The following is a 20,876-nucleotide window of genomic DNA, read 5'->3' as shown; positions in this document are numbered from 1 at the left end:
CAGCTAAGAGTTGACTGAAGTATGAACATCTTATGTAACCACCTTCAGAACTGTATAGGCTTCACTATTTCTTAGGTTGTCACAGTGTGGTGGGTGTAATATGGTTAGGATGAGAGAAGCAGTGTTGAAAGGAGCCTGTATTATCTTAAAAATAGTAAAGGTACAGACTACTATGTATAAAAGAAGTAAGCTGCAGGGATATATTGTACAACACAGGGAATATAGCCAATATTTTATAAGTGGAGGGTGATCTGTAAAAATTGTGAATCACTATTATACACTTAAAACTAATGTAATACTATAAATCAACTAGACCACAATTAAGTTTTTAATTTAAAAATAAAATTTAAAAAGAAGAATGGTACTTACATTTGTATATAAATGAATATAAGGCTTGACTGAGTTTATATTAGAATTGAGTCATTTTAAAAATCAAAAAGACCTAATAGCATATTAATTTCAACCATAGCTTAAAAGAAAGTTATAGGGTCAGATCTTTGGGGACCAGGATAAATTTACTTGTCAACACCTACAGTTTATTAAGAGGACCTCTGTCCTGAGAAATCACTTGTGACATATACTGACATGCTGATATAGTCAATTGTCGATTACAAATGCTGAGAGCTGTTCTTCAGTCATTTTCTGTTAAGAATTATAGTGAAACTGGCAGTTTCCATCCTGCAGGATTTCCATGGTAAAACCACAGAATGTTTCTACCACTGCTGCAAGGAACACAACTTTTTAAGGCTGTTTTAGTAGTAATTTGTTTCCCTTCCCCCAAAATGAACCAGAAGGTTGGACTGAGCATCTCCAGTAAACCTAGCGAAGTTCTGAATACAAATGCATCGACCAGAGTGAATCAACAGCTTTGTTCTCTTAAGTCATAGGTGAGGAAGGGCAGTTGTCCCAAATCGCTGAACATCTTCATGCTGAGAGTCTGATAGGGTGAGTGCCTGTAACCTTTGGTTATCTCGGCCGCCGGCAACAGAGGGCACAGAGAAGTAGGCAGAAGTGGAGTCTGTCCTTGGGATGGCCAGAGTAGGAGGAAGAAGGCATCAGAGTTGTCTGAGTGAGGGCGTCCATCAGCATTCTGTGTCATCAGATGGTTAGCAGTGCCTTCCTTGTTTGTGTCTTTCTCTTCAGCTTTTTGTGAGATTGGAGGAAGAATACTACATTAATAGTGTTGCTCAGAACCATGCATGTTTTCCTAAATTCTAATTTGGTTAACCATTTTGTTTCTGTGTTTTAAGGCTCTACCAAACAACACAGGTTCACTCATTTACCTCTTAAGGAAAATAGACTACAGGTTGAATCATATGCTTTTCGTTTTGAGCTGTATTTATACAAACATTTTTTATCTGCAAAATGGGCACAGGAGATCTGAACCCAGTGCTTTGACTGTCTTTAGATTTGCTTTGAAGACCCTGTATTCAGCGCAGTATATTCAGGGGAGTCCAGTGCAACTCCTCTGCCTCCAGTTCTTCAGTCATCTCTCCAAAACTCATTTAGTACTGAGGCTGTTAGTTACAAACCGGAAGCCCTCCTCACTGTCAAATACAAGAAAGGTCTCCTGACTTCCTTTCCCACCCCACTCCAGTTTTTATCTCATGGCTGTCATTACTCTTTAGATTGATGGGTCAACCTTGAGAACCATCTGCATGCAGCATGGCCCACTGCTGACATTCCATCTGAACCTAACCCAGGGCACCGCCCTGATCCGATACAGCACCAAACAGGAGGCGGCCAAGGCCCAAACTGCACTGCACATGTGAGTACCCATCCTGCCTTCTGAGACAGACATGCATGAGGAGGCACACGTGAGTACCCAGGCACGTGCTTGATGAAACAGGGGTGCACAGGACATGCACACAGGTGGTGTCATCACGTGACCAGTTGCCTGCATACTGAGGTGGCTGATCTCATCTGTCTACGTAAGCACGGATGTCATATACGTACCTGAGAATCAGAATTCCAAAAGTAACAGATTTGTACATTTTAATACTGTAAAACAAAGCCACTATTTAGAAATGAGACACTGTAAGTGCTGTCCCTTTTCATAATAGAATCTCGCTGCTTACTTTGGCCTGTTCGTGGGTGGTGATGAAATATTGTGGTCTTAGTTCTGCCTACAGTAGGTGGGGCTGGATCAGACTCTGACCATCCTCCTTCCCGCCACCGTCAAGGTGGTGAACAGGGAGGAGCTGCCTTCTCATGGCTGCAGGTGCCACGATAGAAAGGTTCACACAGAACAAGCAAGCGATGGGGAGGCTTAGACAGTGAGCCCAGCCTGAGATGAAGCAGCACTTCCGATTTCTGGAGCTGGGTCACCTTGATGCTTTGGACTGTTATCTTTTACCTCCAAGGGAAAAAAGAGGCCCAACATTATTTCACTTGACAAGCAGATTCTGTATCCCAAGGGATATTGCTACATAATGTCATCCAGTAGTCTTTGGGTATCTTGAGATTGAGTGATACTTTATTGCTCTAAATCAGTACTTCTCAGTCACCTGGTGGTCTGGTTAAAAGACACGCTCCGATCCTGGGGATGTGAAAACTGCCAGTGACAGACATCTTCCTCTGAGTATCGGGGACTCAGGATACTCCTTCTCCATGCATGCTTCAAGATCTTCCTCAGATGCATAGCTTTCTCCCTCCCCTTTTTTCCAGGTGTGTGTTGGGAAACACTACCATCCTGGCTGAGTTTGCCACCGATGACGAAGTCAGCCGCTTTCTGGCACAAGCTCAGCCCCCTACACCTGCGGCAACCCCGAGTGCACCCGCCGCGGGCTGGCAGTCCCTAGAGACCGGCCAGACCCAGTCAGACCCCGTTGGACCTGCTCTGAATCTTTTCGGCGGGTCCACGGGGCTCGGGCAGTGGAGCAGCAGTGCCGGCGGCAGCAGCGGGGCCGACCTTGCCGGCGCCTCGTTGTGGGGCCCCCCCAACTACTCTTCTAGCTTGTGGGGAGTCCCGACCGTGGAAGACCCTCATAGGATGGGCAGCCCTGCTCCTTTACTACCTGGTGACCTTCTGGGAGGAGGGTCGGATTCAATCTGAACTTAGAACTTTCAACTCTGACCTCGTGACCTTTTTTGGAACAGCAGCAGCACTAACTTGACCTTTTCGTTTTTTTTTTCAACTTGCAATAAATACATTTTTAAAAGGAAAAAAGAAAACGGAGAGAGAAAAAAAAAAAGGTGGGTCATTGACAGACTGTCTGAGCACATAGTTGCCTCCCTTCTAACTTCAGTTTTTTCGTTTGGAATATGAATCCAAAAAGAGAACATATCACTCTTGAAATACTTGAATCATGAACGCCAACCTAGAAAGACAATGTGAAGCAAGTACACATACCATTTAAATTTAAACACAAAAAAAATTAAAAAAATTAGTTTCTAGTTTTTCACTTTTTTCATGTTATATGGAAGTTGTTGCTAAGAAACATATATACTGAAAAAAAAAAATAGCTTTTTAACTTTGTTTGCACTGGGTGTGTTTCCGTCCTTAGGTCTACCATGTTTGGGAGGGAGGGGAATTCAAAAGCATTGTTAGGGTGGGGGAGGGAAGACTTGACGGAGCCTCACTTTAAAAACAAAAACATAAAAAACCTAAAAAAAAAAAAAAAAGGAAAAAATTTGTGATTGGCTGGTTGATAAATACCAGTGTGTTCTGGCACATGTAACTGCCCAGGCATGCTCGTTCTGGTATGTGTGTGCACGTGTGTTCATGTGCATTCGCGTGCATCCTTCTCTCTGTCTCTGTGTGTGTGTTGTGTGCCTGTGTCCTCCTCTTCCTCCCCACCCCCAATTTCTCAGAAAGCTGCATTGCTGACAGTCCGCAGGCTGGCTGGCCGGCCATCTGCTTTTTATTTTTATTTTATTTTGTTTTTTAACTATGAGAACACAGGAGCCACGAGCACCTCGGGGATCCGCTGCTGCTGAAGCCACCCCGTTGGGCCGTATTGAGATGAACAGAGTGCTTTTTTAATGACGAAAGCAGGGAGCTCCTTTACATCTTCGAAGTAGCCCGAGTGAGTTTTCCGTAGCTTTTCTTTCGACCTAGCAGTAGAGTGGAGCACTGCCAAGTCCCCAAAGCCAGGAGAACAGGAGGTACCTCTTGGAGCAACTGTGTGTTTATTTCTGTTTTGGGAAGTAAGTGGCCACTGGGCACATCTGAATATCCGTTCAATTTCATGCTGGCCTTTTTGTTAGTCTAAATGGGAACAGACGATAAGACAGTTTTTAGTGCTGTGATGTCTCGAATGCAAAAAAAAAAGCTTATTTCCCCTTTCTTGTGTAATCAGGAATGAGAAATTGGTCGGAAAGTCAGGTAATGCTGAATTTAAAATTTCTCTTGGTTCTCTATTATTTTATGAAAACAGAAAAAAAAAAAAAAGGTTGTGAGCAGCCTCCTGCAAGCATCTGCAGCTCCTCCTCTCTGCTCCCTTCTTGCTGAGCGTTACCTGTGCCAGGCCGCGGCGTGTTGGAGCACCGGGCCATCACTGACAGAAACGTTTACTTAACGAATGTTCTTAAACCAGTGTGTACTTCAAGCGTTTCCTTTTGTTTCTCTGTGTTGTGTATCTCCTGTGTATGTGGTTTTGCTTAGGCAGGTATAACTTAGCAAAGACTTTAAGTATTGCACCTTTTTTTGGTTTTGACCTCTTTTTTTTTTTTTCCCCTTGTAATGTTGCTTTTTTTATTTCGGTATTTAAAGACTTTTTTTTTTTTTTTTTAAGCATCAATGTAGTAGTACTCTGGGCCGAATAGGGGGCAACTTTTAATCCACAGTTATCACCAACATTTATGTACTTATGTTGGAATCAAAATGTATCAAACTGCTTTTTGTGAAGAGTTACAGCAGACCTGAAGGGGTACCCCTTTATACAAAGCAGATGGCTGGCGGGGCGGGGGGAGGGGGGGGACATGTGCCGGTGACGTGCTAGCACTTGTGTGGACACCCCAGTCTGCATTATACTGTTTAACATAAAGTGCCGACATTCTGTACCAGCAAATACCTGCCCATTCCAACCCTTGGTGGGAGCAGACCTCTACTGTCCTCCATAACTTGCTGCTAGTGAGGACAAGGGAGTTTTTCTTTCTTTAGCATCTTTAGTGAAGGATACAACAATGCCTAATAATGTATTTGACTTATAGCTTGTGTCTGTGGGTGGGTGGGTGGGAGGGTGTGTATAGGAAAAGGCAAAAGCTAATTATTTGCATTTAAGTGGTTTTGTGAGACAAAGAATGGGAATTCTGTAGTCCTCTCGGCTTACTCTGTTGATAAACCTAGCCTCAAAGAGATTGGCACACGTAACTCAAGTGAGCATTGGCTCGCTCAGGTCCTTCTGAACCCTTCGTGGGTGGGTGGTCAGACTTGAGTTCCCAGCATTGGTTTGGTCCCATTGGATGCCTTGTAGAAAACTAGCCGTGCCCTTTGGTTTTCATCACCACCACGCCCCTTCCACTCTGCCCACGCACAAAACATCTCCTTCCAGCCCCCACCGACCGCTCTCTTCGTGGGGGAGGGCAAAACCCTGCCATGTGTGGTGACCTCCAGCTGAAGAGCAGCTGTGTTCAGATAGCCACAGAAGGCTAACTCTGAGTGTCCCTGGGCCGGGCGTGTGTCCGGAGGCTCATACGAGCTTGCGGTGACTGTCCACGCCGCTCTTGGTCCCCTGCCGTGTCCTGCCCCACCCTCCTCTCTCCCTGCCTGTTGGTTCCTTGACCTGCACTATGGGTTAGTTGGGTTCCTTACGATACTACGGTGAAAGCCGGGTGCTAGAGCCCCTCTTGTTTACAAGACATAATGAGGGATTTGAAATATGTAAAAAAAATAAATAAACATGAGAAGCTAAAATGTTCTTCCATCATAAGCTTAAAGGGAAAAAAACTAAAAACTTAAAAAAAGACCAAAAAGTGCGTATATATATACATATAAATATATATTTTAGATGAAGACTAACTCTGGGAGCATTTAACAGTGTTTTTTGTTTTTGTTTTTAACATTTATTTTCCTGCTTTAAAATTTGCAAGCATTCTCAGGAATTCTAGGGTAGGAAGCCAGTTTTTGGAAGATGGTTTATTTAACCGTATCTTATCCTAGATAGACGGCCGTTTCTTTCCTGTTAATAAACTTTTACAAGTTCCTGAAACTTCAGAAAGTTTAAACAATTTTTACTTAAAAAAATGTAAAAAGTAAAGATTCCAAAAGTTATTGTCATACTGGGGATCACACATTTTAAAACACATAGAAATATTTTTTAAAAATTATCAATTTAGCAGCAACAAGTAAATTGACTATCTTAAAAAATATGGGAGAAGGATTAAGCTTTATAAGAGCTCTATCATGGATTCATTTCAAATTATGTATAATTTAATGGGAGAGTGTTTGGTGTATATAAATGGGACTGCCATCACTTTGTTTCTTTCCATTTAAGACTGAGCTAAAATCTCCCTGAGGAATTTTTATTTTTATTTAATGGAACCTTTCTCCCTGTCTCCCCAACCCCAGCAACAAAAGAAAGGAAGAAAGAAACAACAGCTTAAAAATAAAAATAGTAACTCTAATCTGTAAAATAATACGGTTGGATTGCTGAGAATCTATGTAAAGAGTTAGGAAATATAGGTTAATAATTTTTGGAACAAATTTTAAATGTAGGCATTACTAGAAGAAAAATATCTATGGACTGTTCTATTAATGAAGAATGTCTGTCTTACCTCCATTTGCTATGGGAGGAGGAGAAAATAGTAGAAGAATCTAATAAGGAACAAGTGATTTTACTTTTTTTAGCTCCCAGCTACTGTTATGCTCATTTTAATTGCTGTTTTGAAGATCTGCTGCTTAATTATCCCCATCCCTCAGCCGGAGATGTGGAGTATTTCCTGTCAGTTTTTGGTGATGTTGGATTCTCCTTTTGTATTCCCTCCTGGGGCCAGGGGTTAGAATTCCCAAGCATGACCACAGCTGCTTTTAAACATCTAAGCTTCCCGGTAGGGAAAGAAACTCCAGCTCGACAGGTAAAGGGAGTGGGTGGGGTTGCTGCCTGCAATTTCTCTAAAACCGCTTTAGTGCCTTCGTACATACACTCAGACATCCTGAGCAGGGGGAACACGTGTGTGTGTGCATGTGGTCTCATCCCTCCAGACGGTGAGATGCCCGCCCGTTACAGAAATTGGAGTGGTCTGGACAGGCCCCAGAGGCAGTGGGCTAAATGCAAAGTCATTAAACAGAGATCAAGGAAATGAAAAGTATGCTTTTATGTCTTGATTATGTGGGATGCCAGGGGCCTTCCTTGCACTGTGCATCAGCTTCTCGAGTGACAGCTGCAGTGACTTGGAACGTCTCTTTGTGTCAGGCCAGTAGGAAGGGGTTCCTATTTTTCTGCTCTGGTCCTTTGTCTCTTCCCTTTCCCATCAAGCCCCCTTTTCCTTACCATGTTGCTGGAAGCTTTGCTTTACTGGTTGGCAGTGACCTAAGAACAGGATATAGTGAGGATAGAATGGAAAAGAAAAACTTCTCTTTCCACTGTATTCCTTGGCAAGAGCCATCTCTGCTGGGAGGTCAGATGGCTTCAGGACACTTAGAAATGCAAGGGAAGCATCTTTTCTTCCACCACATTCTGGCATGGGTTCAGGGGCTTGCTGGTCACCTCGCATTACACAGATTTACTTTGTGAACATTTTGATCATGTACATTTGAGCTTTCCAGTTTTTACCAGGTTCCTGTCATTTTTTTCAGACACTTGATTACTAGTGGCCAGAGGTGTCCAGCTCTCAAATATCATCAACTTGGTTTCTGTTGACCACATGAGTGGCCAAAAGGAAGGAAGCACTAGAAGGGGAAGGGAAGTCTTCCATCAGACTGGGGACCTCCCCTGGCAATTGAGATCCAGTGCCATGACCTAATTTTAGGTGTTTAAGGAAAAAAAAAGTACAGATCTCTGAGACACTGTGACGAAATGGATGGTCCATGTGGCATCTCAGATTCCCCAGTCCTCAGCCCTTGATCTTTCTCATTTACAGCATTCACAGATGTTAACTTAGCAGTGCTGCAGGTTAAAGTTCCAAAGCACAGTCTTTCGTCAGTATCCCCCAGTCAGTCAACATTACGCCTCAGTTGCCACAGTCTGTTTTAGCAGCTTGATTTATGATTACTATGACTCCTTTTCTAAGAACTTTCCCACCTCTTCTGACGTGAATGTAGCATAAGTTAGCAATGGGTTCTTCCAAGTTCCTGTGGGTTGAATGTGGTGTGTAAGGATATGCAGAAAGAAAAAGAAATCTCTTTAAGAATTTGGAAGAGAGCTATTGTTAATATAGCTAGCAGAAGCTAAAATTCCACAGGCTCTTAACTAATTACAAGTATTCACTTTCACCACTTTTGTGGGGGGAGGGGCAGTTTTTGTAAGGTTAACAGCCAGATTCCATATTGACCTCTGATGCTGTGTACTTTTTCATTCTATTGTTTTCTCTCTTCTGCCATCTTGACTCTTAAATAGAATGAAGATGTCTATGTGCTGAGCAGAACATTTAGGCCTAACCTTTTCTCTGCCATGTAAACAGGATATTTTCAGCAGATTTGGCTATAATAGTCATCTCTCGGATTTGGGAACAGTTGAGTCTTTATGCAGAAAAGGTCCCCTTTGCCCCCATCCTCAGAGTTCAAATGCAACATGCAACACTCTAGGTTATTGTTCTGAGTTTGGGTTTTTTTCTTTGCTTTTACTTATCTATTACATCTTTAGGAGTAGAGATACATTTTTAGCTGGCTTAAAAAAAAAACCTTTCTTCCAGTGTTTTGCCATACTTCATGTATATGCATTAACTACGCTTCTTAGTGTTACTACAACGAGAAATCTTGGTTCCCTCCCCCCCTTGAGTGTACAAATAAGGTTATATGCGATAGTGCAGATGTAAATAGCCTCGCCCATGTGTATAAATGAACTGTCAATCTCTAGACCTCAGCAGTTAATCAGAAAACGGGCTGCCCTCCCCCTGGGCTGCAGACTGTGCCACAGCCTCTCTGCTTTCTTATCCACGAGTACAGGGTATCCACACAGTCTAGAAACAGGCAAGTATATAAGCTGTCATCAAGGTCATCATCAGTCTGTTACAAAACATAGAATATTACCTCCCCCTCCAGAGCTAGTGCGCACCCCGTGATGAGGCCGGTAGGTATACGGCCAGTGCCAAAGGTGTGTGTGTTTTCAGAGCTGGTCCCTGCTTGTGGGTGATGGCATTGTTTTCTTGACCTGAAATTTGACAAAGGAGGTACTGGCGAAACGTTCTTTATTTGGAGTAATCGTCGACTTCAGGAATCTCTGAACACAGTGATAACATGATTAAAATTGAACAGTGACCCTGCCCGCTTCAGCAGAGGAAGAGGCCTTGGACACCCACAGGATGGTAAAGGGAACACCGGTCAGGAAACAGCCCTACTCCCCACCAGCTGGGTCTCCATGGCATCCTCGTATATGCAGTCACTTGGTCTAGATCTGGATTAATTCCCAAGTATTTGATCCTTTGAGTGGTTTTTAAACTGGCAATCTCTTGTAATAACCTCCAGCCACCACCAAAATAAAACAGCAAAAGCAATAGAAACTGCCAGTGTTTGCCTCACAGAGTTTAAATAGTTTCCTCTTCAGCTAGCTGGGCATCTGAATTTGTTTTTAACAACTCTGCACGCCAGGAAAAATGGTACTGCCCTGAGCAAAAAGTCTCTGCAAAATTCAGCTGTTGTTTCTTCTTTGTGACAAATGCTTGACTTATTCACAGAAGGAGAAAGGTCAAGAAAGAGGCAAGTGTCCTGTTTTAAATGAAAAGAAATAGTGTTTCCCTAAAGCACTTTGTGCCTCTATTTCATTTTCAAACTATAAATCATTGCTTGGAAAGTAAATTCCCAATTGGAATTGATCCCTTTTGAGCCAATATTAACAAGCTGGGATTGTGTCTTTTTTTTTTTTTTCCCCTCAAAAAGTGGAATTCCTTCACCGCTGCTGGTGAGCAGCTAAAGAGTAACGGTGGAGCGGCTTCCAGTGTGATTGTGGAGCTGAGTGCCTGCCTTCCCTTTCAGCCCCCCACTTCCCTGGACCTCTTACTGCATCTGGAGGGCCTTCTCCTTGGGCTCCCGAAAGGCCTGCACAGTGCTGGGTGGGCAGCGGCACCTGGCTCGTGGGAGGTGATGGGACGCAAGCTGCCGCCTTGTTACAGGACCGCCCTGACGGCTGAGCTTTAAGGAGAGGAACAGTGTATCTTACGTGTGTCCACCAAAAATGAAAAAGGAGGGTAGGGTATTTATATAAAACAGAGCAAAAAAACCTTTGGAACCCTTAAAGAAATCACATACCTTTTAAAGGTAGCAGAGTTTTCACCAAGTGATGCATTCAGCATGGCACGTCTCGCCAGAAATCTCGGGCTGAGTTAAAAGATAATGTGTTTAAAACACCACCTCCTTTTAAAATTTTGTCCAAGGAGTTAATTTCCTAAGTGTAGTATTCCTGAATGTGCCTTTGTGAGTTCAGAGACCGTCTGTTTTAGGAAGAACCTACCCATTGGGATAAAACAGACGGTCCCCTTAGTCTGTAGAAAAGTCAGCATTTCTCTGGGCCGCCGCCGTGGCGGCCGTGGGTTTTCAGTAGCATCAGTGTTGCACACTGTGGAGTCACGGGGAAGAAGGTCGGGGACTTGGGACAGGGAACGAGGAGGGGATGGTGCACAGATGACGGACACCGGGGTAGTCCAGGAGTGCAAGTTGAACGTCTCAGCATTGCCTAGTCTTCTCCGTGTATATGTGTGTGCGTGGCTGTGGCTGTCTTAGTTTTTGTTTTCCTGTAAGCACTGGAGAATTGAAATCTGGTAACATGGATTTGTGACACATCTGTGCACGTTGAGCGGGCATTTTCTCGCTCCTGCCGCACACAGAGCAGGCAGCGCGTGGCCACCCTTTGAGTCCGTGTCCTGAGAAGGCAATTCTTTTCCCAAATGGTAGTCACATAACGTTGCTGTTTGTGCGAACAGGGTATATTACACGCAAGGAAAAGGCTTTTGAAAGGATGAGTTGGACACGTTTGAGAAAGAAAGGCGAAAAATCAGAAACCATGTTTTATTTCTTCAGAATCATTGTAGTTCAACATTAGAAATCCGCAGTGTCTCCTCCTTTGTTTCACGTTTGTTTTAAAAGATTCCGCCTCTTCTCCCCACTCCCTCCTAAAGAGATATCAAGTGAATGCTAAGGGCCATTTCCATAATTCCTCAGAACTCCCCAAAGGGGAAAGCAATCCCTCGCAAGATTCCTTCAGCTTCATTCAGGAAGACCCGGGGCGATGCTTCTGCGCTAGCTCCGTCCTCTCTCATGGCCTTGAAATGTATTATTATGCAAATGTGAATTTTGATACTGAATTTAAGAAGAGGTTGTTGGATTTTTCTTTTTTTTTTTTTCTTTTCAAAAAAAAAGAAAGGGGTCCCATATGTGGTCATCATTGCTTCTTTATTTTGTAACGTGAATTGTAACTATGCATTCTGCAGAGGGGGGTGGGGTGGGGGAGAGGGCAGGAAGGGGACGGAAGTAGCTCTGCATCCTTGTTCTACAGTTTCTGTGTCCATGTGTGCCCCCCGTGCTGGCAGGGAAGGGGAGTGAGTGAGAAGCCGTAAGGTCCGCACAGTGAGGTATACAGGGCCCTGTGAGCCTCGGCCCGGCACTTCCTGGGGTTGGGGGTGGGGGGGGCGCCATTCCTACTAACTAGTGTGGTCCAGGATCTCCATCCTAGCTGTGCAGTGTTAGTTAGCCTGTGCGGCATGAGGCCCCGAAGGCCCTCCACCCTGCCCCACTACTGTTCTCTCTGGAAAAAAGTTCTCACCCTTTGCTGAATTCAGAACCCTTGCAAGCTCAGGAAACCATGCCTCACTCGTGCAGACCTTAATCTTTATGTCAATTTCAGAAACCTCCTCCTTGCTCCATTTTAATTTTTTTTATTTGATGTTTTTAAGTGAATTTAATTGTAGGGAAACTCTCTCTGGAGAAGAGGACGGTTGCTTGACAGGCCAACGGGGCTTCTCTTTCCCAGCCCCTCCTGCTCTGCCATATTGACACCTCTGCTGCCCTTGCAGTTATGCTGTGTGTAGCTAGTGAGCAGGGAGGTGTTTGAAAGCCTGCAGCCTCCTATTTGGTCCTGACAGCATCCCTCTGTTGATCTTGCCCGCAGTGAGTAGTCACCTCTGCGTTGCTCTGGTCTAGGCATTTTTGGCAACATACAGTGTCCTAAAGCAAGAAACAGTGTTTCCATGCAGCGCTTTTGCTGTTGACATTCACAGTACTGTAACAAGTAACAGACTTGATCAGTCTCCTCGTGCCCCTGCGAGCCTGCACAGGCACGGTCTTATCAGGGTTCCAATCTGTTAGATTGCCTTTAGACAAAAAAGCAAACACACACAAAAAACGGAATTCTGAAGTTTCAGCTAACACAAAACCATACCTCCAGGTCCACTTCCCTTGCAGCGTAGACCTTTAAACTCCCCTCCTTTTCTGGCCATCAGTGGGTTATCCTTGGAAAAATACGAATGTGTAAATAGCAGGATAACTTTTGCAATGATTTCTTTGCTATGAAAGTAACCCTAAAATATTATATTTTCCACATTTTTTTTTAAAGCCATAGGAAGTTTCAGCTCTTTTTCTTTCACATATAAGAAGAGAAAGCAGAACAGGTCAGGGGAGTGGACTTGCGTTTGTGGGGTGGCGTTCTCTTTATCACCTTCCACACACAATGACGGCAGACCAATGTTTAAACCCTGTTTGAAATAGAGGCCATCTACTTCAGCTCTGGGTCCAGGGTGGGGAGTGTCTGGATTTCTCTCTTCTGGAAGATCCGTCACCTCCAGGGACTCCAGAACATTTTCTCCCTGAGACCTTGCACTCTCAACCTACCTTGTTCAAACACACACACACACACACACTTTGAGTAGCTGTAGATCATAAAGAGAATCAGTCCCTGGCATTTCAATTTTGTGCTGTAGAATTCATAGCCTTGTCACTGTGATGCTCTGGAAATGAGCTGATTTCTTATTTGGAAGGAAACTCCTCTGAGACATGCAGACAGCCTCCCTGAGAGGCACTCGCACCCTCAGATGTCTCTCTACAAGGCTTGAAGCTGAAGTTAGGTGGAGGGAAATAAGTTTAAACAAGTGCTGCTTTTAAGGATCTGTCAGCTATTGCGCTTCTAGATTTGGCCGCTCACGAGGCAGGATCAGAATAGATCATTAGAGATAGCTTCTTCACAGCCTCCTTAGCTCCCCCCATGTTAAACATAAATCCTGTATCTGTCAAGAAGCCCGTTGTAGGTTGGGCTCCCTGATCTTTGTCTAGTGACGACTTCCTTTGAGGGGAAGAAACTTGATAATAAATGCACACATATTCACCACCCACCTTCTGATTTGGGCGCTGTCGACTTGGGGATTTTATTTTCTCTGTGTGATGGCCCCTTTTCTATCCGTTCCTTCTTCTGGTCCCTCCTGAGGTTTTCCTGCCCTTATGTCCCTAGGGGGCGCTCCCAAAGGGCTCTGCTGATCTCTGCACTTCTATGCTGGGACACATCCCCCACCACCCTTTGCACACACACCAGTGACCAAAGTGTGTCCAGTGATCTCACAGAAGACATCAAAAATGGTGCATGCACCGTGAATGTGCTCACAGAGACACGTGCACAAGATTCTGCACCCTTGGCCTTAACCTCAGTATGACTTTAGGTGCAGGAACATTTTTAACAGGTTTTAAAACAAAAAAACAACAAAAAAAACCTTTCTGGGAGGAAAAAAAAAAAGATGCAACAGTTCAACTGTGCCCACTCCTAAGTCTCCATCATTTGCTTACGACTTACTCTGTGCCCACCCCACCCCCTCCCTGTTTCAAGTAACTAAAACCAGACAAAGAGAAGCAACCTGAGGAGAGGTTTCTGGACTATTTTATCTTTCTCCATGTGGATGGAGAGATATATGCTGCTTTTGGGTTCCATAATCCTAGGGGGCTATGTTTACATAGTAAAATACATCCTACCAAATCAGGAAACTGAAGAATGGGAATCTCTGCAGTGAGAGTTAGGTCACTGATGGTGAACAAGAGCAGTGAGGGCCTGGGGGTGGGGCAGAGGAGAGATGGAGAAGCTGCCCCTCAGTCCTTCCCCCGCCCCCGCTTCTCTCCTTGCCCCCTTTCACAGATGGTGCAGAGAAGGGCATCAGAAAGAGGCTGGATCTTTAAAAGGCAGCTTTCCAACTTTGCACACAAACAGGTAACAGGAAGGTACAGCAAAAACCCTCTCATCTGAAACACTGTCCACAGAAACAAAACCTGTAAACGTGACTAAATGGCTGCACAATTTTGATGCTCTCTGCAAGTTACCTAGAAGTGTTTTGTTTTTTTTTCTTATACTTGAAATAGCTTTTACAATATTATTTTGATGGCTTTCTTTTCTCTCTTCTGGTGGGCGATAGAGAAAGTGGATGATGGGGTTTGAGGGGAGAAAAGGAAGGATATGGCATTGTCTTTTTTTTTTTTTTCCTTAAACATAGAGGTTTAATCAGACTCCCATCTGTTGAAATTGCTCCTCATATGACTGGTTTTACATGGACACAGAAACTAGGCACTTTAGAGGTGCACTTGCATGGCAGGCTGGGCCCCCCTTTTCTATATTTTATTTTACTTTTTTAGTATAGTGGTACTTAAAATCACTGGTTCACTTAAAAAACAAACAATAAAATGTTAAACTCTACTAATGTACAAATAAGCTGAAAAGTTGCATTTTATGTGTATTTTTTGCCATAGCAGGTACTGTATTTCTCATGCTGGATTTCAAAAAAAAAAGTCAAAAACAAAAAAAACTAAAGGGTGGTCTTTTATTGGATTGTGACAGGTTGAGTAATAAGGAATTAAGTCGTCGTCATTTCATTAAAACTGAGAGATGATGTAATGCATATATAAGAGTTTTCTGAAGGGTTTTTTTTTTTTGGGCTTTTAAACAGCTTATTTTTGTTTTTGTTTAGTTTTTTATTTTATTTTATTTTGGAAAGATATGATTGTATTATGTGCAACTCAGTTGCTTACATTATAACTTACAAAATATTTTTGGGTTCCTGGAAAAAAAAAAAAAGAAAAAAGACTAATAAATGTGTTTGGCTGCTAAGCATTTATTGTGGTTTCCTGTTTCCTTCTGCCCATTTACTTTGCTCACTTGTATATTTTTTCCTGCTCTTCTCTGTCACCCTGGTCCACACATGAAAGCTGACTGACGTTCGGCATCTGAACAGGGCCTCCCCTTGGTCCATCTGGCCTCGCTGTGGTTTGTGCTGCTGGGGCCTCAGGTTGACCAGTCGGTGGTGGGCTCGTGCTCCTTGCCACCTGCGGCGCTGCTAGGTTTAGACGGTCTGAGAGATTCAGGTTCCCCTGCTGCCTTTTTGTCGCCTTGTTTTCGCCCCATGTGCATTTGGGAGGGGAGCTGAAGGAAGGACAGTGCGTGCTTGGGGCTCTGCCACAGCCTGGGCAAGTAACCTCGTGCCACCTCTGAACAGGATGCCACCTTGCCCCGTGCCTTTGCCCTGCTTGCCGTGCTCACCACTGAGGAATGGGAGAGCCTTATGCTAAAGGCCAGCTTGTTCCCATCTGAAGAGTCTCATTTATTGTTCACTGCAGGAGACTTGTTAGATGTGTGATCATGCAACACCGCTAGAATAGGGGAAGAATGGAAGGAAATGAATACACTGTCTCATTCCCAGGTGTGTCCCAGTTGTGTCTGACTGACTTCTCAGAATGCTGAGTGAAACAGATAATACTATAGCAAAGTCTGTTTCATGAGGAAACGGCAACTCAGCAGAATTCAATCAGCTCGAACTAGGTAGCACTGACTGACTGCTTCCTATTAGCTGGGCACTGCCCTGAGGAGACCATGTGACTTGATCATTTAATTGAAACCTGTCTCAGTCACCATACTAGGAACCAAGGTTGGATTCAAAAATTACCACGCCAAAGTGCCTCAGCTTCCAGACACCTGGAATTCTGAAAGAGTGGTCTTAAGCAAGTCTGCTGTACAAAGGGGGTAGGTCATATATATCACTTACTCATTACCATAAATATGTAAACACTCAGATATGTGAGGGGAGGAGAGGTGAACTAGATGTCAGAAACACCTTGTGGGCCTGCCTATGCCAAGTAAGTATTGTTTTTGTGGAACTGAGGTGGTCATTGCAAAACCCCTGAAGACCTTTATCACTAACGACTTTATTTTAAATGTTGGTTATTTTTAAAATGCATAAATTGCTGAGTGTGGGGGGCAGGTTGTAGAATTGAAGATGGCTGTCAAGACTAGCCTCTAACTCAGCCCTCCTCGCTGCTCTGGGCTCTGCTGTCACCTTAGGTGACCTTAGCTTGGGAAATCCATCCTAATGGCCAGGTTTCTGCACTTCCCCCAGTCACTCTGGCCACACGCTCTCCTTGTTGTTGTTTAGTCCATGAGTTGTGTCCAACTCTTGATGAACCCATGGACTGTAGCCCTCCAGGCTTCTCTGTCCATGGCACTTCCCAGGCAAGAACACTGGAGTGGGTTGCCATGCCTTTCAAAGGGTCTTCCTGACTCAGGGACTGAACCCAGGCCTCCTGCATTGGCAGGTAGATTTTTTACCGCTGAGCCACCTGGGAAGCCCCCTACTCACCCCCAAATTGCTCCCCTCCTAAATCACTAATTTCAGCATCTTTGACTTTGACCTCCTGTCTTCCCAACTGATCCCTGCTCCTCTTTGCCTTCGTTTGGCCTCATCAGTCATTCCAGGATGCTGGCCTATTTACTTCCTTCAAGTCCATCAGCCCTTTCCTTTTCCCACATCCTTCCTAAACCAGTTTAAATATAATAGCCTATAATTTTAATAATAATGGTTGCTAAAATTCCTACTTTGGAAAAACCTTATTTTGTTTTCTACCAGCAACCAAAAGCAGCATCTCTTGGGGGGTGGGCGGGAATCACTGCAGAGCAAATAAGGACTCCTGTCAACCGACTGTAGCCAGCCAGCAATGAGACCCTGATACTGCCAACAAGCATCCTGTGTCCACTTGATACATGGAGAAGATCAGAGGTATCAGAAGAATTTCTCACAAATTCCTGCTTCCAAACTCTAATCAGAGAGGTGCTCCCGTCAAGTGTTTCTTCCTCCAGTGCTTGAGATCCTTTCTCTTCCTCATCCCTACCTTGGCTTTTTGTTTTTTTTTAACCATTTTTTTTTTTAACTTTTTGTTTTATATTGGAGTATCTCTGATTAACAATGTTGTGACAGTTTCAGGTGAACGGCGAAGGGACTCAGCCATACATACACATGTCCCCATTCTCCCCTTCCCACCCAGGCTGCCTCCTTGGCTACTTTTAACTGTATTCTCCGTTCTCTATTCACATGATCAGCTGTCACCCCCATCCCTACCCTAAGCTCCTTGATGCTGTTTTCTTCACAAAATTTAAACACTTTCTAAATGATCTTGTTTGGACTTTATTACACATCTCCTTCACTGGAATGTAAGCACCCAAAAAAAAAAAAAAAAACGGGCAAAGTTCTTTGTTGTTCTTCAGCTTAAGCATCTAAAACCCCAATGGCTTTAGTTACCATCTGTGTGCTGAAGACTGCTAAATTTCTATTTCCAACCCTTACCACTGGGGTCCAGACTTGTGCATATATAATTGTTCATCATTTTGAGACACCTGGGTATCTTAATGGCTTTGCAAACTTGGTAAACCCAAAAGAGAAGTCCACCCTGCCTGCTTGGCCCTTCTCCCACCCCAGGGTAAATGGCACTGCTATCCTTTCAGCAATAAAACCTAGAAACCTAGGAGCATCACTGAGTCCACTCCCTTCCTTACTCCCCATAACTAACCCATCTCTTCCTTCATTTCCTCTGCTGATGACTTCCTGTGCCCAAGCTAGATCACCTACACCCCTAGGTCTTACCTAGTCCACTGCATTAGCCCAGCCTGTTTCTCACATGGCATTCACTCCAGGTCCCTGCCCCCAATCCATTCTACACATAACAGCTGAGATGATATTTTTCAACACATAAATCTAATGAAGTCATTCTCCAGCCTAAAACCTTTTAGTGGTTTTCCGTTGCTGAGAAGAAAATCCCAGATATCCTTCTTTCCTACAAGCTTCTGTGTTTGCCTTCCATCTACTCCTCTAAAGGTGTCTCCCTCCTTCTCTTTCCACTGTTGTCCTCTCCACTCAAGCCTCCTTAGCTGACCACTGCATCCCAGTGCCTAATACAATGCTTGGCGCATGCTAGGCACCACTGACATGAACGATCCTCATGAGTAACAGAATTTGTTTAAGAAACTAGGTTTATTTTTTTTTTAAAGAAACTAGGTATTTTAAAAGCCTGAAATAAAAGGATAGATGTAAAATTCCCGATTTTAGAGATGCTGCTTTAGATATAGTGACAACCAGCTGCAAGTGTCTAAGTGGCCTTTGAAGATTAAGAATCAAAACTCTGAAGAACAATCTGTGGACTCAGAAGGTAAGACTTGCAGATGTGTGAACAGTTTCCAAGGGAAGGAAACGTGGGTGGTGAAATCTTGAGGAAATGCCCACCACTTCCTTTTTCAGAAGTGAGAGAAGGTTGGATCATCAGAGAAAGAGCAGTAGGAAAGAGAGGAGAATCAGTACGTTTAGTTTTCAAAACAGGAGGGAGGGGTTGTCAAAAAGATTAAATATTTCAATCAGCCACAGGGGATGACTTAATACAGGAAAATGGGAAACGGACTCAGAAATCGAAATGATTTAAAGATGTACACTGGGAAGCTTGTTCCCAGTTCTTACGTGGCCTACCCTGTTCCATGCATGTCCACCCCCACCCCCACATCGACTTTATTAGTGATTTTCATGCAAAGAAGCAAACATTATGGCAAAAGGCTTTTTGATTTCTTTATTAGAGAATAGACTGATGATCAATGAAGGCAGTTGAGAGGATATAAGACAGCAGAAGCTGCATCAGTGCTAAGGAGTCAAGCAGGGAGGACAGTGTGTTGACTACAGGAGCCCTAGACACGAGCCAGGTAGGAAGTTGGCATCTGTGTTACCTGGCTTTGCTCCTCACTGTACACCTGGGGACCATGAGCATATTTTACAGGCAAGAAGACCCATGTGCTAAAAGATTATCACCCAAATCACAGAGCTAGTACCTGGGCAGTTCTGGAACGGTGGGTGAAGAGGCAGCCAGTAAGAGAGATTTTCATAAGAGAACACGTGAAGATGATTCTGTAGTGGAAGAGATCTGTGCATTTCACACACACACCAAAGGGAGGCAGAACTGGAGAGATTCAAGATAAAATAATTGAAAGAGCAAGATCCTTTCCTGAATGAAGAGAGAGCCTGGAAACAGAAACTCTTATAGGAGGAGGCAACAGCAGAGAGAAGCAGAGCCGGTGAGGTTGGACGACCAAGGAGACTGTGAGGTTGGCAGGAGGCACCGTGGAAGGCAAGGGTAGTAAACTCAGCACAGCCCAGCAGTGACAGCCCTGGAGCAGTCCGCAAAGAGTGCGGAGTTGCAGGGAGTGGCCTTCATCTTTCCAGAACTGCCCTCACCCCCAAAAACCAATCCTCTGCAGCTCCAGAGGGGAGGTAGGTGAGGAAAATGTGGGTGATAAGACCAGGTAACTGAAGGGCTTCTCTGATGGCCAAGGCCTTCCAGGATTGGTGCTGCAGTCCACTCTGACAATTCTGAAGCCCAGGTGGAGACATGAAGGATCTACGGCCTGAAGACACTGAAGGAATGTGAGAGACCACGGGAAAGGGAAGGGCGATGTCAGGGTCTAACTTGTATCTTGGTAACTGTGGGCCTTGTTTCCCTTTGTGGGCTAGGCACCTCTGGACAGCATTCATTCACCCAGCAAACACTCACTGAGCACCTATGCTGTGAAGTCCTGTGCTGGGTCCACCTGCCAGAGACACCGGGGACCAAGGAAGGCATGATCCCCACGTGCACCAAGTTTGCCATCGATGGAAAAGGCCAACAGCACTGAACTCTGGTGAGAGTTACGAGAGAGGCCTATATGAAATCTGAGGTGGGAATGGAGAACACTACAGGGGAGGTCCGTCTATTTTTTAGTAAATCATGAAAAAAAAAACAACAGCAGAAATGGAAAGGTGACAAAAAGTTATTGTCAAAGATGAGATCTTGCAAATCTTGAGATCTAATCAGAACTTTTAATATCCCTTAAGTCTTACGGTTACTGGGAAAGGGGCCAGGGCCATTCACCTCAACCAACAAGCTGAGAATTCAAAATGGACATCCCCTTATAGTGAGACACTCAAAAACAGGTAATTTCAAAGCAATATAGTAGCTGCTACTGTAGCACAAAGGAAAGAATACATTTGAGTCTGGTAAGAACCGGGAGCCTGGAGCCTGTCTGCCTACACTTAACTCCTAGCTCTTGCCCTAACTCCTAGCTCATGCCCTTCTAGCCACGTGTGAGCTATCTCAAGACAGTCAACTCCCCCATGCCTTCACTTTGTCACCTGAAAAATGGGGATCAGAATAATGGCCGGCATTTATTGAGCATTTACTCTGCACTGGAGAGTAATGTATTGTATTATTTAATAATACCTGAACAATTCAGGACCCTCACATGGATTTAATGTGTAAAGCACTCAGGACAGTGCCTGATACCTAGTGAAAGTTAAGTGTTAGTCCCCAGTACCCTCGTTAAGAGTTAAGTTTAGGGGGGATCGGGATGGGGAATAAGTGTAAATCTATGGCTGATTCATATCAATGTATGACAAGACCCACTGAAATGTTGTGAAGTAATTAGCCTCCAACTAATAAAAAAATTAAAAAAAAAAAAAAAGAGTTAAGTTTAAGAGTC

The 20,876-nt window shown here is 44.1% G+C and overlaps 1 protein-coding gene across 10 annotated transcripts in view; it reads left to right on the top strand.

Moving 5' to 3' along the window:
• TNRC6B (trinucleotide repeat containing adaptor 6B) overlaps positions 1-15,174 on the top strand; it is a 254,595-nt gene extending 239,421 nt beyond the window's left edge. For all 10 annotated transcript variants that reach the window (XM_043440505.1, XM_043440500.1, XM_043440504.1 and 7 more), the window contains 2 exons: positions 1,629-1,768; positions 2,668-15,174. In XM_043440505.1, the coding sequence (XP_043296440.1) occupies positions 1,629-1,768; positions 2,668-3,055 (528 nt within the window). In that variant the 3' untranslated portion in view covers positions 3,056-15,174. The remainder of the gene's footprint in view (positions 1-1,628; positions 1,769-2,667) is intronic.
• The last annotated feature ends 5,702 nt before the right edge of the window (positions 15,175-20,876 follow it).

Source organism: Cervus canadensis, chromosome 21 (assembly GCF_019320065.1).
Source record: "Cervus canadensis isolate Bull #8, Minnesota chromosome 21, ASM1932006v1, whole genome shotgun sequence".
NCBI classification, from domain to species: domain Eukaryota; kingdom Metazoa; phylum Chordata; class Mammalia; order Artiodactyla; family Cervidae; genus Cervus; species Cervus canadensis.
This window is presented reverse-complemented; position numbering and strand designations above follow the sequence as displayed.